The 18551-nt window shown below is 38.8% G+C and overlaps 1 protein-coding gene across 2 annotated transcripts in view; it reads left to right on the top strand.

Moving 5' to 3' along the window:
• The first annotated feature begins 1692 nt into the window (after positions 1–1692).
• arl10 (ADP-ribosylation factor-like 10) overlaps positions 1693–18551 on the top strand; it is a 30607-nt gene continuing 13748 nt past the window's right edge. The window contains exons 1-2 of one of the 2 annotated variants that reach the window (XM_035943947.2): positions 1693–2032; positions 12806–12983. In XM_035943947.2, the coding sequence (XP_035799840.1) occupies positions 1895–2032; positions 12806–12983 (316 nt within the window). In that variant the 5' untranslated portion in view covers positions 1693–1894. The remainder of the gene's footprint in view (positions 2033–12805; positions 12984–18551) is intronic. The other variant, XM_023261253.3, reaches the window with a different exon arrangement.

Raw genomic sequence — 18551 nt, 5'->3', positions numbered from 1 at the left:
GTAAGTTTTTGGAGAACAACCGGGGCAAATAACTCCAGAACCTGCTTTTAATAACAATTATTTCTTCAGATATTTTGTCTGCATATTTACTACCTTTTATCAGATTTGTAATCATTAACATAAACAATAAATATCTGAGAATTTTTGTACGTTGCTTTGAAAGAAATTAACTGTATAAAAGAGCAGAAAACAGTGAATGTTGAAGTAAATGATCGTCTCCATCATGTTTTTCTTGAAATCTGTCAGAAAACTTCCTCTTTAAAACTGTTTTTTTGAAAGTTTGATGAGTGAAACCTGCAGAAACCTACAAATATAAATGTAGAAAACTTCACTCGACTCTAGATGGAGCAATTTCTCTGTTTTTTCCTGAACGTGAGAATCTTCAGTTTGCAAAAATCAGCTGAAGCTGTTCACCTAAAACTGATTTTATCTCACAGGAAACAAACACCTGTTGAGTTTCACCTCATATTTAAAATCTATCAGCTCTTTAGTCTTTTAAGTCCAGGTAGGGTTTGTGATGCCTTCAGGTCCTGTTGGAAATCTGCCACTGCAACCAAACACTGAGAGAGTGAGAAAATGAAAAAAGTAAAAACAACACAGATTTTATAGATTTACATCATGTTACAAGTTATTGCATGTTATTACAAGTAACAGCCTTGGATTTGATTATTTTTGCCGTTACATTCAACAACATTTCTCAAGCTTTTCTTTCTCCACTTCATCTGGATCCTGAAAAATCAACATTGTCTTCGGTGTTCTGTTTGAGAAGCACATTGACTCAAGTACTGTACTTCCACTTTATGTTAAATATTCAGATTTTACTCCATTATTTGTATATATAACATTCATGAAATGGAAGATGCTTCCTTTTTAATCTTATGAGAAAGTTTCTTTTCATTCACATGAAAATAAACTTAGCTTGAAGTAAAACTTAATGTTTAGCCCTTAGGATCTTTGGTTTTACGAGACAAAAATGGAGCTTTTTGTCCATCACGATCTAGATGCTATTTTTGGCAGACATCAAACATTGGACATCATCACAAACACACCATCCCCACTGTGAAGCACGGTGGTGGCAGCATCATATATGAAGCACGGTGGTGTCAGCATCATTACATGAAGCACAGTCGTGGAAGTATCGTGATGCAAAGCATGATAGTGGGAGCATCATTACTTGAAGCACGATGGTGGCAGCATTATGATGTGAAGCACGATGGTTGCAGCATCATGATGTGAAGCACAGTGGTTAATATTTTTAATGAACTGACATTAGTTTGTAGAAATCAGGTTTCACTTTGACATTAAAGAGATTTTATTGGTCAAATTCTGTCCAAAACAAACAAACAAACAAACAGAAAACTAGTTAAATTGACAATGATTCAGTGTTGAAGTGCAATAAAAAGGGGGACATTTCCAAAGGGGTGAATATTTAATTATTATATTATATTTAATATTTATTTAACATTACACCATAATTTGTTTCAGATTCTTGTGTCTGAACTCACAAAAAAACTGGAGACAAAATGAGTGAAAGAAAGACATTCCTGCCTAAAATTAAAACGACTGATTATAAGTAAAATACTTTCTGTTAATCACCTAAAGGGTAAACGGCTGCAGGTTTAGTTGATGACACACCTGACTGTGTGAGAGCAGAGCTCAGGTTTCCGAGCAGCGCCTTGAACGCAGCACTTCCTTCCTCCTGCGCGTCTGGAAACAACAACAGTCGGAGCTGCTGATCACATGTGTGCGTTCGGTCTGCGGTCACATGTAGCTCCGGCACCGACACCGAGCAGCAGGCAGCAGCGGCACTCCGTCACCCCGCTGTCGGCGTCCAGGACGCGGCGACCCCCGCTCAGCTCCACCGGCTCCAGCCGCCGATCCGTGCGCTCAACATATGGTTCTGCTCCGGCACATCTCCATCGCCCTGACCGCCGCCGTGGCTGCCCTGGGCTCCGCGCTCTTCATCGCCCTCAACTACTTCTACAAGAGGCGAATATGGTCTCCACAGGCGGAGTACTGCACCATCAAAGAGGCGAGACACTATTACACTTTGATTAAGCTTTTATTTTTAATTTATTAAATTCTTACTCACCTAAAGCAGCTGAACAGACAGAATGAAGGAATGAAGGAAAGGCTGCAGAATTCAGATGAGTGAAATAGTGATGAAGATGATGGTGAATAAAAAACACTGGCAGTAGTGATGAAGATGACTGTGAGGAGGTGAATTTTGACAGTGAGGAAGATGATGATCATAAAGATGTCCATAATGGCAGGTATGAAGATGATTAAATGGTTATAAGGTAGAGGTGATGAAGATGCTGGAGATGTGAGGAAGAGGAAGAGGCTGATAATAAATAAGAAAGTAGATCTGTAATACTGATGATGATGAAGATGATGGTGATGATGATGATGATGATGATGGAAATCAGAGATAGAATTATGTGATGGTGCTGATGATGGTGGTAATTGATGATGATGATGATGATGATGATGATGATGGTATTTCAGATGATGAAGATGATGGTGGTAATTGATGATGAAGATGGTGGTGGTAATTGATGATGAAGACGATGATGGTAATTGATGAAAATGATGGTAATTGATGATGAAGGTGATGGTGATAATTATGATGATGAAGATGATGATGGTAATTCAGATGATGAAGATGATGGTACTTGTGGTGATGAAGATGATGATGGTAATTCAGATGATGAAGATGATGATGGTAATTCAGATGATGAAGATGATGGTGATAATTGTGATGATGAAGATGAGTTTGTTTAAGTCTGTTAAACAAGTTGATTTTGTGTATTGAACTTAATTAGCAAGTAAATGCTAAAGCTAAAGCTAGCAGGCAAAGAATCGGTCACACTATGGTAAAAATAGTTGATATATAGCTAGCTAGCTCGCTAGTCAGTTAGCTGCTAATCATTGTTATCCAGACAGTGACCATACAGAAAGCAGCCACAACAGTCGAAATGAGGGCAAAAGAGCTACTACTACCTTCAAATACAACTTGTGAGTCATTAAGACAAGCTAAGTCATGTACACTAACAATGCTGCTAGCAAACGTCAGTGTTTCTGCTAGCACCTAAAAGCCACCAATGCTAGCCATTTAGCAGCTAACAAGCAGGTAAAGTTATGGTGGAAAGTTGAAGCAGTTAGGACTGTGAACCTTTTTCTCATGAAATTGTGAAGAAAAACAAAAATTAAAGCTGTGAAAGTCTAAAAGTAGAATATATTAACAGGAAAACAAGATGGGAGTATTCACATGGACGTTTTTCATTTTAAAGCAAGTTAAAATCGTGGATGGACTGTTACTTTCCCCCTAAATGAACGGTAAACTGCTGATATTCTGAGGAGTCTGGGGGAATACTGAAGTTTTTCCTCCAAATTAAGTCTGTGTCTTGAACCTATTAGAAAGTTAATGCTAATGTTATCGCTAGCAAGCTAAGAGCACAAACAAACTTTGGGGAAAACTAGCTGATATCTCGCTAGCTAGCTGCACAGCTAGCTGGTATTAATCATTGCTACCCAGAAAATGAGCGTTGTCATTAGTCATGTACAAAAGTCAGTGTCTAGAAGCCACCCAGGCTAACTATTTAGCAAGCTAACAAACGGGTAGCGTAATGTAGAAAATGCAGTGGTGTAATGAAAAGATGAGGCTGTTGGGAACGTCAACATTTTCTTAAGATGTTAAATGATAAAAAGACAATATGTTATCTTGCCATCCACTGAAAATTAACTTAAATGCCATCCGATATTCCTGTAAGTGTTAGCTTTTGGGCAGGGCTACATGCTAATCAAGCACATTTTGAGAAACTAGAGGTGGTTAGCTTTCAAATGAGGTCTTATTCATTCATTACAGTTCTTCTGTTATAAGCATCTCCATTTTGGTGCACCAGATAAGTAAAAATAGCAGATTAAGGGGTGGAAGCGGAGGTTAAATACAAGCCACAGCCTGATTGAGTTATGCTCGTTAGACAAATTTAGTTAATTTAGGGTTATTGCAACCAAAGTGAACACAATTATAAATCTGTAATCTTCATCATTTCTTTTTTTTTTAAGAATACACAAAAAAAAGCAACTTTCTGATTAGTCTGAATTATTTGATTAATTGTTTGGTGAAAACAATGAGTTTCCTAAAGCCTGAGCTGGCATCAGAAGATAAATAGAACCTCACATCTGACAAGTTGGAACCAATTGATTTTGGGCTTTTTTGTGTTTAAATAAATGACTTAATTAGCAAAATAATGGCCAAAACGGTGACTAATTAATAGAATAACAGATTAATTGACAGCTGCTGCAAAGAAAAGGCAGAATATTGTGTGATTTCGGAAACAGAAGATGCCCAGACTGTGTTTCTGTCTGAATATATATGTTTGCTCGGAGGGTTGCAGACAGAAAAAGACAAGGCAGCCGAGCGACTGAAGGGTCTTAATGAATGAGTCTCCAATGGAGCGCCACAGCTGCAGCAGGGAATCTCTTAATAAAATCTATTTGCATGTCTCTAATCTTGTTTCCTCGATTCAATCAGCAGCGGCCTGTAATGGGCTTAGCTTTATCTGCTCGGCCCGTCTTCTGAGGATGGAGTTGTTGCTGTAGACGGGATGTAAATGTTTCCGTCCCAGGAGTCCAAATGTTCCAGGCTGCATTTAAAGCAGGGGGAGTCGACGCCCTGCCTGGTTTCTGACCTCGGGGGGTTTCGTCGGCAGGTGGGAGGGCAGCAACAAACAATCAGTAGCCGGGTGAACCGAGACACAGCGGAGGGTTTTTATTTTTAGACTCTCTGAATTTGGATTTACCTCCATGGTCTCACTTTATTAGCGACGGCATGCTAATCCTGGGTCGGCCCTCCGTTTGGTCTCTGTTGACGAGATGCTGAGATTCTGCTCCATCACATCTTTTCTGCACATTAAAGCTCCAGGTTCCTCAGTAAAATGTAACAGAAAGTGCTTTAAGGATGAAAAGAATGAAAAAAAATGCAATAAAACAAAGCAAACAACCCCCAACATCATGTTATAAATGAAGGACTCAAAAACACAAGAACTGAGTCTGTGAATAAGACATGCAATGAAGAAATGCCAGAAAATGAAATCTAGGAAAAACTGTTATTAAGATATAGCAAGATGAATAGGTGAAAGGCAAAATAGAAGTCAAAATTTAGAAAACAGAAATAGAAAATGACAAAAAAAAATGAAGTAGTAAATGATATATTGAATAGACTAAAGTATACAAATAAGTGAATAAATAGAGAAATCAAAAAATAAAATTACTTTTAAGAATAATAACATAGCTTTGGTATTAATTGCAGAACTAAATCTAACTCATTTAAATATTAAGACAACGAGATACTTCACATCTGTTTACTTCTCTCCTGCTGTCTGTGCACACATATACTGTGTTTTAATACATTAAAGCTGTTTTTAATTAACATTTTTTAATGTTTCTGTTGTCAGATAACAGATCAAGTATGAAATAACTGCTATTCTGCACAGTAACATGATGGAAATTACATAATTTAATCATGAAGGAAAGTGAAATTGAAAATATCCAAGGCCCCAAAATGCATAAGTGTACCAGGTTTAATGATTCAGTAGAGCTCTGGACTGAGCCATGTTAGCTGCTTTATGCTAAGCTAGGCTAATCACGCCCTAATTCCAGCTCCATAATTGAGATTGAGATCTATCGTCTCGTCTTGGTCTTGGAAAGAAGGAAGTTGAGTTCATTTGTTGCCTGTTTGATCAACACTTTGACTTGTTATCTGAAGGCTGCAAAAAGTCACATTTAAAGACAAAAACTTGTTGAATTTAAGCGCCTGAGACGATTGTGGTTTTCTTGCTTTCTCAGACAGATCGAGGATGAAATAGCTGCTATTCTGCACCAAGAAAATACAAATTTTACAGCTGCGATGAACTGACACGACACAAGTTAAAGATGAAGCTATTTCCAAAGTTAGAGAACAACTGCACTATAAGGAAAAAAGTAGCAAAACTGTGTCCAATGACTATTAATATGATGTTATGGCTTCATTTTTGTCTGGAGGCTACAAAAAGTCACATTTAAAGACAGAAGAAGTTCAACAAGAAGAACTTGTTGAACTCGAGCACCTGAGAGGATTGTGGTTTTCTTGCCTTCTCCTACAGATCGAGTTTCTAACAGCTGCTATTCTGCACCGATAAAATCTAGATTTTACAGCCACGATGAAGTCACAAGACGCGAGTTAAAGACGACGATTGTGCTGTGAAATGTGCAACTTCAACAGCTAATTCCAAAGTCAGAGAACAATGGCACTCTAAGGAAAAAAGCAGTAAAACGGTGTCCAGTGACTATTAAAATGATGTGACGGCTCCATTTCTGAACATATTCAGGGCCCCAAACTGCACAAGTTGACCAAGTTTAATGACTAAATAAAGCATTGAACTGAGCCATGCTAGCTGTTTCCTTCCACTTTATGCTGAGCTAGTCTGATCACGCCCTGATTCCAACTACATAATGGAGGTTGAGGTCCATCTTCTCTTGCTCTTGTAAAGAAGGTTCATTTGTTGCCTGTTTGATCAACATTTTCTCTTGTTATCTGGAGCTTTTAGTCAATCACTAACTGAGGACAGAGGAACTCGTGGAACTGGAGCGCCTGAGAGGATTGTGGTTTTCTTGCCTTCTCTGTCTGGTAAATCACAGCTCTGTTCTTGCTATTCAGGCAAGCCGGCTTCACCGCTTCCTTACGATAAAGCGTCTGGAGTGTCCTTGAGCAGGATGTTAGATCCTTGTCAGATCCAGCAGAGCAGATCTGAAGCTGAAGCAGAAACACAACAGAAATCGATGCTACCTTTTTATGAGAAATGTCTGAAGCAGCAGGAGTTTAACAGACAGACTGTTGGCGTGATTTGAGGAGAATATTTACCGGTGGACGTTTTGTCGGGTCAGAAACTTTCAGATAAACGTCTCCTGAGGTCAGGTGGCGTCCAATCAGATAGCAGGAATTGATCTTTCTTCACAAAGTCCAAACTGTGATAGAAGAGCAGCTCTGCAGCCTCAGCAGCTACAGCAGCTTCTGCACTGTCAGGGTTTGAGGTTTCGTCTCCCAGCGGGACTCCTGAGCCAGAAATACACTGAGGCGAGCTTCTGAGCTGTCAGAGCAGCCATGTTTATCCTCCGCCACGCTCAGGAGAAACGCAAGTCATCATCAAAACATCTTAGAATCCTCGCCCTGTATGGGGGAGTTTTATCTGTCAAGGAATCAAATTAGAGCTGAAGGAGTAGCTCTGAAAATGATGTAAAAATCTGAATCCATTAAGGCTTGATCATCCATCAACAAAGAGAAGAAGATATTTTTAATAAGGAGGCCGATGCATCACGGCTCTGAAAGGGCTGATATGAATTGGTAATTAACTCCACAGAGCCGCACATCGGCGCTCGGCATGAATAAAGACTAACCTTGTGTGACTTTTAAAAAGGAGATAACTGACGTGTTCAGCATCTTACCGGGATCGTCACGTCTTGGCATCTCTCAGAGGTTCGAATCTGAATGCTAACCTTCACCGAGAGTCAGTGAAGACACAGCAATAAAGAGCAGGGTCACGCCGCTGCCGCTCTGTCGTGTCTTTTATTAAAGGATAATATCCTGAGCTTCACCTCCGGAGGCTTGCAGACGCTGATTCATATTCCTGAACATTATGAAGTGTCTTTTGCCAGACGAGGTTCAAATTCCCAAATGTTTTGTGCTTTCAGTTTGATGATCCAGCCTGCCGAAGTTACAAGACACGAGTTAAGATTCAAGTCGCTCGCTGAGGTTTGAGGCTGTTGTGGCTGCAATTAATGGTTGTCTTCATTATCATGTGAGCTACGGTTTACAGTTACAGCCTTAAAACGTTAAAAAATGGTGAAATGTACTTGTCAAATGTTGAAACCCATCAAAGATTCAATATATACTTAAATGAAAAGGACTAAAGCCGCAAATTATCACATTTGAGAAGAAAATGTGCAACAGTGGATTCAATTTGCTGATTTTACCTGTCAGTGGGTGGAGTTTATCAAGCAACAGGTGAATAGTTTGGTCTTAAAGTAGATGTTGGAACCTGGAAAAAGATGCAACATAAAGATCTGAGAGACTTTAACAAACTTATGGTAGACGATTGGGTCAGATAAGTGTTGTTGGGTGTTTCCAGGACACATAAACTACCATTGAAAAGTTTGAGGTCACTTAGAAGTGTCCTTATTTTTGAAAAAAAAACATTTTTTCATTGAAGATAACATTAAATGAAACAGAAATCCAGTTTAGACATTGTTAATGTGGTAAATGACTATTGTAGCTGGAAACGGCTGATTTTTAATGGAATATCTCCATAGGGGTACAGAGGAACATTTCCAGCAACCATCACTCCTGTGTTCTAATGCTACATTGTGTTAGATTAGAAAACCCTTGTGCAGTTATGTTAGCACATGAATTAAAGGGTGAGTTTTCATGGAAAACATGAAATTGTCTGGGTGACCCCAAACATTTGAACAGTAGTGTACTTGTTAAATAGCCAAAATCCCCCAAAACATTCAATTCACACGAAATGAAAAAGACAAAAGCCACAAACTCTCACATTTGAGAAAAAAAATGTGCAACAGTGGATTCATTTTACTGATTTTACCTGTCAGAGGGTGGAATTTGTCAGGAAACAGGTGAACAGTTAGGTGTTAAAGTAGATGTTGGAAGCAGGAAAAAGGTGCAACATAAAGATCTGAGAGACTTTAACAAACTTATTGTAGATGACTGGGTCAGATGGGTGTCGCTGGGTGTTTCCAGTAGAAAAGACAACTAGTGAACCAGAGGCGGAGTCATGGATGCCAAAGGATCCCACAGAAGAGCTACTGCAACACAAATTGTTGGAAACCTTAATGCTACTCTGATAGGAGGATGTTGTTTAGCTGCTGATCGAGTCAATGCCAACTCTTGTTCAACTCTTAAAACTCCAACAATGGACATCAGAACTTGATCGTGGAGCGATGGAAGAAGGTGTTCTGCTCTCATGGTTTTCTTTTCCATTATGTGGATAAATAAGATCCCAAACATATAATTTAACATTATTAAAACAGTCAAATGAAGTCAATGTTTTTACGCAGCACATTTAAGACAACAGTCGATGCGTCAAAGAGTCCTCTAGGGAAAATAAACTTGACGGCTTGCTTTACAAAAGTGTAAATATTGGGGTCACGACCTTGTAGAGTCAAATAATTAACATTTCAGCAATCATAAATACAACTGGGCTTTATTATTTTGAACTTAGCCTAACTTATGTAACAATGTCTAACTAATTTAACTTTTCTGCTCACTGTGCTCATGTATACTCTATTTCAATACAGAAAATGTTTTTTTTCTGTTTTTGTTGTTAGACAGCAGGTTGACTATGAAACAGCTGCTGCTCAGGCACTGATAAAATCCAGGTTTACCAGCCGCCACGTCATCTGACAAACTCGGCAAACACGCACGTTAAAGAAATTGTGAATTCTGAGAAATTTTTCTAAAATTCAAAGCCACTTTGAAAGTGAGATAACACTTCCAAAATAGGGAGAAAAGCAGTAAAATAATGACTGTATCCACTACTGGCTATGTATTAAATAAGGTTCAGACCCTACAGTGTAATTTAATATGGATATTAATCTAACTAATGTAATCATACAGCTGAGATCCCACTGTATTATACATGATGGACCTTAATCTACCTAATATCAACATAATGGCTATTAATCATGCAGATTAAAGTGACTAATGGTTGAGATCAGATGGCAGCAGGTTTTATTATGGGAAGAAGGTGAACCAAAGAAGGCAGTGTGATGCTCTGAACAATGTTCTGCTTGTGAACCTGAAGTCCTGCATTTATTCCTACTTTGATACCTAACACTTTACAAAAACATTATTTTGCTTTACAATTTTGTTGACCTTTGTGTGTTTTCCAACCACCAGAACCTCTTTCAGTACCTTCTCTGGTTTAGGTGCTTCCGTGTAGCCTTTACAAGCTAGCATAGCAAACCTCTGTTGTTGTATTTCCAACATAGAACTGAAGTTATGTCCAATAACTGCTATTTGTTGTTGTGGTGGTGCTATCAGAGTTAATGCTACTGGATTCTGCACCCCAGTGGAAACAGAAAGGGCCAATTAGGGTGCCATTCCATTAGCGTGCTAGCATGCTAATCAGCACTAAACTAAAAACCACAAGCCAAAATACTGGGCAAAGTGAAATTAATGCATCGAGGAAGAATGTCGTGAATTGTCCTGAGCAGAACACGAATGTCTAAATATCATAGAAATACGTCTAGTAGCAGTTGAAACATTTTAATCCATAGGAACAGGGTTATTATCTGGTTCCTTTTCACGCGTATTTTTGGACTCTTCCATCGTCAGTAAAGCTGCTGTTAATCAACGCTCAACCTAGACAGTTTAGAAAGATCCCAGATTGTCCACATTTACGCACTTTTGGCACTTTAGTTTCAATTTAAAACAACAAAACATACTTTAATTAGGGTCCAAGCACCGAATGGTGCGTCAAACTTGGCATGCTCATCAGGACTGGCGAAAAATTTGATATTTTATGGGAGTTGCGCATGTGTGTGGGAAAATGGCTCCATAGCACCCCTTACAAAATTGAAAATTTGGTCATTAGGCTAACTGGCAGGATGTTTCATCGACAGCTACAAAATTTTGTATGTATATTCAGCACATCAGGAAACCCAAAAAAGTCAATCATGGCCATACTGTAAATCCAACAGGAAGTCGGCCATCTTGAATTGCTTTGAAATTTTTTGAGATTAATAACTCAGCGGTGATAAGTCCGAGAGACGCCAAATTTGGCCAGTATATGCAGCAGCCATTTGTGATGAAAAGTTATCAAAATGCTGTGCAAAACTCAAAGGGCGTGGCCATGGCGACTCCCAAAAATATTGATCCTTCACCATGAAACAGGAAGTGGTGTCTAACTCTGCTGTACATGCTCCAATCTGCCTGAAATTTTACATGTATGATCAGAGTCCTGCCCTGACAACATCCATGTGGTTATGTACATTGACAGTCACAGCGCCACCTTGTGGTAGCAGGAAATAGACATTTTTTACACTTTGATGTACTATTCTTAGCACGTTGATCATATTCACTTCAAATTTGGTGACATAAGCCTGAACAGGTTGCTGATGACTCACGGAGAAAATGGTGACTCGTCGTCAAGGGGCGTGTCTGTGGCAGCACGGCGAATTTCGATTTCTCGCCATGAAAATTGAATTATTTATATCTCAGCTGGACATGGTCCAATCTGGACCAAACTTGATATGATGGACCCCAGTCCGGGTCTGAACACATCCACACTCATAAATTTAGAAATACTCATAGCGCCACCTATTGGCAACAGGAAGTAATTGTCATTACATTTGCACCTACCATTGCCGGAAACTTTGTCAAATCATCTTGAAAATTGGTCAGGTGAGTGGTTACACCTTGACGATGGCACAGTGTGAAGATTTTGACGATTCATAAATCACTTGCTGCGGCAACGCATCATTGCCGTAATAAACAAAGTACTTTTTGACAGGTTAAAAATGCTCAAATGCTCACCAAAATTACCACACATATCTGGACTGGCAACCCCTTTCATATTTTAGGGAAACTGAACATGTGTGTGGCAAAGTGGCTCCATAGCGCCACCTGGAAAATTTCAAACAGTTACTACAGCCAGTATGTGTCACCTAGAATTATGAAATTTGACACAATTATGTAACTCATCAGGATGCACAAAAATGTAATTGACACCCATCCCCAAAACCCAACAGGAAGTCGGTCATTTTGAATTATATATCATATGTTTTGACGATTTTGGGTCATTTTTAGACATTTTCAAAAGCTATAAACTCAAACAGGGTAACACAGAGAGAGCTGAAATTTGGCCAGGATGTACTCCAGGCATGGGTGATCAAAAGTTATCAAAATGCTCCGCAAAAGTCTGAGGGCGTGGCCATGGCGGCCTCCTGAACTTTGATGCTTCGCCATGAAACATCAACTGCTGTGTAACTGCCCTAAACATGCTCCAATCTGCCCTAAACTTTACAAGTATGATCAGAGTCCAGCCCTGATGACATTCACATGCTGAAATACAGCCACAGTCATAGCGCCACCTGTTGGATGGAAGGAAATGCTGTATAACTGGCCTGTACATGGTCCGATATGCCTGAAATTTTATATGTGTGATCAGAGTCTGACCCTGATCACATCCATAAGCCAATATACACTCTCGGTCGCAGCGCCACCTGGTGGATGGACAGGAAAAGCTCTATAAGTAGCCTGAACATGCTCCAATCTGCCTGAAATTTTACCTGTGTGATCAGACTCCAGCCCACATCACATCCACAGGCCGACATGCACTCTCGGTCGCAGCGCCACCTGGTGGCCATGCGTGGATTCGCCGACCAGCAAGGATGCGAGGACCCGTCCAACACTGCTTGCAGCTTTAATGTGATCTTGTTCCTGCTTTGTGTGAAGGGTTTTGGTGTGGAACATTTAATACAGCTGGTGAACCTGAAAACATGTCGGCTATTTAAGCGATACTGGAGAACCTAAAGACCTCCAGCATCACCACCTGTTTGATCAGCTTAAAGTGCACCATTTACTCTATTAAATATTTGCATATCAAGTGCAAACCCGCCGTTCTTCTACACTCTGACTCCCGTTAAAACTGAGCAAATAGCCTCAGTCTGTGCTGAATAAGTCATGTGTTTGATTTTTGCCTCCTGTCTCCATTTCTGAACACTTGTGGATCTGTATCTCGGCCTGCAGGAGGAGGAAGAACGAGGGAAGCGTCAGGTCCTGGTTCTGGGTCTGGATGGCGCTGGGAAGAGCAGCATGCTGCAGGGTTTGACCCCTGGGGAGGCTAAGAGGGGCCGCTGTCGACCCACCCGGGGCTTTAACTTCATGAGCCTGGACGCACCGGCCTGCCAGCTGGACTTCCTGGAGAGTAAGACGCCTTTCGTCCCTCGTAATCAAACTCGGCAGGCAGTCGAGCTGCCGTTTCATCAAACTGTGAAACGGAGAAGCAGAAAGAGCGTAACCCTTTGATGCATAACATGGGTCAAAAGTGACCCAAATCCAATGGAAAATGGGTATCTCCTGATGTGGTCTATGCATCAGAGGGTTAAACTCCTCTGTTCAGTAACATTTGTTTCATAAAACCTGCCAAAAACTCCACAAAGATGCCTGGAGACATTTCAGGAAAACGAGATTCTCTTGTGAAATATTACTGAAAGACTCAAGTGCAGATTGTGCTGATGATAGTTAGCATGCTACGTTAGCATTAGCTTACTCACAGGTGTCCAAAGCTTCAACTAGTGATTATTTTCATTGTCAATTAACCTGTTGATTATTTTCTCAATAATTAATTAGTTGTTTGTTCTATAAATTGTTAGAAAATTGTGAAAAATGTCTAAAAAGATCAAGATGATGTCGTTAAATGTCTAGTTTTGTCCACAACCAAAATATAACTGTCATAACTGTCATAAAGACGAAAACAAACCAGAAAATATTTACATTTAACAACTTAGAATCACATAGAATTTCCTTTAAAAATTGCTTAAACAAATTAAATAATTATCAGAATAGTTGCAGATTAATTGAACAGTTGACAACTTATTGATTAAGTGTTGTACAATTGCAGTTGTCATATGAAATTGCTAACATTTGAACACATCTAGTTTATCTACTGCTGGGTAAGCTATTCAAAAAATGTAGCAAGCTAAGCTAGTAGCTACTCTCTGGTAAAGCTATCAACATAGAAATGTAGCATGCTAAGCTACACCAGCATGGCCGAAGTAGTTTACTACGTCAGAAGCTACTTCATTTTAATTTTATTAAAGGTTTACTAATTTGTGGCCAACTGACAATGAAGAGCATATAGCTAGCTAGTAGTTAGCACTTGATTAGCTGCTAGCTGGTATTTGCAGACTGGTTATATATGTCAGTGTATACAAGCGATGTCATGTATAGATCTTTTATTTCATCCATTAAAAAGCTCTGCTTGTTCCTTTAGAGATGCTCACAAAAATGTAGCTCGTAGCTATTTTGTCGACACATTGCTAAAAAACCTGTTTGATTCAGAAGACAGTACTGTTGCCATTAAGCTACTCAGAAATGCAGTTAAACTAGTTACACCTGAACTTTTAGTGACGCTCCCGCCCAACAATGCATTACATTTGTGCATGTTACCAGCAAGTTGGCTTAAATTACAGTACAACATCAAATGGTGACACATTAGACTAACCAACTATGGATTAGTAGCTCTACGTTGCTGTGAAGAATGATCTGACTGTGCCTTATTAGCTTTTTCTTATAAGTGGGTAAAAACTGTTTGTTCGCATTCATTTAAGCTAATCACAGTCATCTTCGTTGGTGCTAAGCCCAGGATGCAGTGATGGTGCCCCTCAAAAGAGCGACGAGTTGGTTTGTTTTCATGAAACATTTGAACTCAGGGAGGCAAGTAATGATATTGAACTTCCAAATTCACTAAAATAAGCAAACTGTCTCACTGCGCAATCCAAATCTTTGGCAAAACGTGACACTTTTAGCATGTAGTTTGTTGTTTCATGTAGTGAATGTATTATGAAAACACTAACAGGTTGAGGACAAAGCTGTGTGAAATATGAGGTTTGAATGTCAGGTTTACACCTTCAGGCTTCAGGCAGTGAGTCAGACTATTCTCCACACTGTGTTTTAGGTCTGTTCATCTTCATGGATCATACATAAAGCTATTCTGGTATCGATGTGTGATTCATGCATGAGGGTGATTCATCACTGATTCACTTTAATACAGATAGCAGCCTGCAGACTTGAAACGTGGAGGTTCAATATCGTAAACGTCACTCGCTTTAACTTGAAGATCAGAAGGAAAAACAAACTTTCTTGATGCAAACCGCTTTAAACTAGAGCTGCCATGACTAATCAGTTATTTTGATTATTGATTCATGGGTTTGAGTTAAGAAAAAAACGTCTAAATTCTTTGATTACAGCTTGTTAAATGTTAATATTTTCTGGTTCATTCCCCTGCTATGACAGTAAACTGAATATCTTTGGTTAGTGCACCATTTTTAGACGAAACAACCAATCTATTAATCAAAAAAGTAATCAACAGATTAATCGACAGTGAAAATAGTCATCAGTTGAAGCTCTACACGAAACAAACCTAATCCAGCAGCTACTGTTCACCTGTTTTCTTATTCTTCATATTCTTATTAATACGAATAATGATGAATAAAAGCATTAATACAGCATAATTATTCCATAGCAGTTTCAACACAAGTCTAAACTGTCTCCAAATTTACCAGATTTGAAGACTTTTCTACATTTCAGCACTGATTTTGATCCAAACTGATTGAATTTTAATTGGTTGCTGACAGCTGTTTAGAGTCTTTCCTATAAATGTCATAAAAAGTTCTGTCTTTGAGCTCATATTAACAAAAAAACTAGTCAGCTAGTGATATTTTCTGAACCAGATGTAGCTACATGTTAGATTAATACAAAACTAAACATATATAAGACTTTAATATGAAAAATTTATCACAAAAATGGAAATGAAAAGGCTATTTTTGTTTAATTTTCATAACTGATTGAGCAGATTTAACAGGTTGTAGCAGAAAAACAAAAGTATTGTGAAATAGACTAATTGAAGACTCTGAATTATTGACATGATGAGAAATAACAGTGAAATTCTCAGGTTTTTATCGTCAGTAGCTCCTTAAATATTGTTGTTCAAATGCATGACAAAACCTGCTGAAAGTGGGTTAAAAGTGTTTAAATATATATCTTTTAAAGTATTTAATATATCAATCTAGAATTTCAAAGATATCATTTTAAATATCCAGAGTTTGTGATTTTAAAAAACTGTTTCAAGAAAATCAGAGATTGTTGAGCAGACGGCCTCTGAAGATTTAAGATGGAAAACCCCAGAAAGAGCTTCTGACTTGAACATGCAGGAGGATTAGTTTTGTTCACGGCCTGAATGTTCACATTTTGAGCTGTTTTCTTGCCTTTTCTTCCCTCAGAGAAAATCTTCAGACTCTTTCCAGATGCAAAAATGAGACAAAAAGACACCAAAATGTAGGGCTGGACCTGACTATCCGGATATCCAAATATTCGGTCGTTATGGTGGTATCCCAATATTTATTTTGAGATCCGAATATTCGGACCCACACCACCCCGTTGGACGATGCACATTTGGTTCATCAATTCGCACACCCCCCCGCCGTCGGACGTTACGAACCGAACCAAATACTCGGATATTCGTCATTAATCGGGGCCAAATGTCCTGAGCCCAGAAATTGCTATTCGGGCCAGCCCGACAAAAATGACACAAAAAGATGTAAAAATGACACAAAAATATCACAATGGGCACAAGAAGATGTAAAAATGACACAAAAATTACACAATTGACACAAAAGGACACAAAAAGATTCAGAAATGACACAAAACGATGCAAAAAGACACAAAAAGATGTAAAAATGGCATTTAAGGATGTAAAAATTATACAAAGAGGCAAAAATGCTCACAAAAGATGGAAGATGAGGATTTAAGATGGAAAAACCCCAGAAAGAGCTTCTGACTTGAACATGCTGGAGGATTAGTTTTATTCTCGGCCTGAATGTTTTCCTGCCTTTTCTTCCCTGAAACTGTAAAACAGAGAGAAAATCTGCCGACTCTCACCGGTTTATCTTTATGTGTTCATCCTTCTGCAGCTTCTGTCACCAAAGAGCGCCTTAAAAAACTGCATTTCTGTTTAATTTCACACAAATGAACACAGAGAGACGTTTAAATATATAGAAGAGGAGGAGCTGGACTCATAAATCCAGTAAATTAGAGCTTCTACTGAAACAGCGGCTAAAAATAACATAAACGCTCTTGGTTCAAACAGTGCGGCTGATTTATTCATGATGTGAACACGGGGATCGGTGAGCGCCGCTAATCTTCTTCCTCATCTGTGAGAGCAGCGAGCGTCGCCACCCACTCGGTCTCATCGTGGTGAAAACGTCGAGTGTTTGAGCCGCTGACGTTGATGCAGAGTCGAGTTGACGGTTCAGAGCCGCTCATGAAGTCCACCGGGGAGAAAATCCAGCCAAAGGCCTTTAAACTCCAAATGAAAGGATGAAGATCAGATCAGACGGAGCAGCGGTTTGATGAGTTTGGGGGTTTCTGGCGCTCAGAGGAAGAGGAACTAAGCTTTTCCTCTTTAGGAGTTGTGCAAGCATTGGAGCAGTTTGTTCTAATTGGTCTGATGTGAAGAAAGAGACCTGTGCTGATCAGTGACAGTATCAGCTCAGAAAATCATCTGAAAAACAGCTGCTGATTAAACACCAGAGTTTAAACAGATGTAATAAGTGTCTGAATACATGAAACAGGGTTGTGTAATCACTATTCAAAATGTGTTATTCTACGACTGTCAGATGTAGTAGAAATGGAGATTCCATAGTACAGTGCAGTATGACACAGTTATTAGAACATAAAGACACAAAAATAGCACAAAATGAGGCACAAATGACACAAAAAGACATACAAATGATACAAAAAGATGTAAACATGATATAAAAGATGTAAAAGTGACACAAAGACAGAAAAATGACACAAGAGAAAACACAAAAAGATGAAAATTACACAAAAAGACAAAAATGACATGAAAGATTGTAAAAATGACAGAAAGACACAAAAATGACACAAAAGATGTAAAAATGACACAAAAGATGTAGAAATGACACAGAAAGATGTAAAGAGAACAAAAACACACAAATGATGGAAAAAATGTAAAAATGATGCAAAAGGATGCAAAAATGATAGAAAAGGATATAAAAATAACAAATGACACAAAAATAGGCAAACATGACAAAAAGACATGAAAAGATGTGAAGATGACACAAAAAGAGGCAAAAATGACACAAAAAGAGGCAAAAATGACATAAAACATGCACACCAAGTTGCCAAAATGACACAAAACATACAAAAGACACAAAAAGATGCAAAAAGACACAGAAACAAAATGACTCAAAAAGGTGTAAAGATCACAAGTGGACACAAAAATGATACATAAAAATATTAAAATCTCACAAAATGGTGTAAAAATGACACAAAAAGATGTAAAAAATTACACAAAAAGACAAACAAATGATACAAAAAGATGCAAAAAGACACAAAAAACTCACAAAGAGACAAAAAAGTACAAAAATGACTGCTGACACAGACCTATTTCTATAATAAATCTTGATGTTTAAAGTAAATGTTGACGTTTAAAGAGGGTGTTTCAGGAAGGTTCAGGAGAATCGCTTCCTTTGCTGTGAAGTTTCAATCATTTTCCACCGAGAAAAAAAGCAAAGATACAAAAGAAAAGAACACCGTGGTCCCTTCGTAGGATTTAACCCAGAACAGCTCGTCTTCAGACTCGCAGTGACCTCAGCGGGAGACTCGGTAATTAAACGAGGGTTTATTAGCAAAGAAGTGACATTTTATGGAACTAAAGCGCCCCACTAGGTTTTCTATCTGCCCAGTTTTC

Source organism: Amphiprion ocellaris, chromosome 14, assembly GCF_022539595.1.
Source record: "Amphiprion ocellaris isolate individual 3 ecotype Okinawa chromosome 14, ASM2253959v1, whole genome shotgun sequence".
Lineage (NCBI taxonomy): Eukaryota > Metazoa > Chordata > Actinopteri > Pomacentridae > Amphiprion > Amphiprion ocellaris.
Note: the sequence above shows the minus strand (reverse complement) of the source record. Positions and strands in the feature narration are given on the sequence as shown.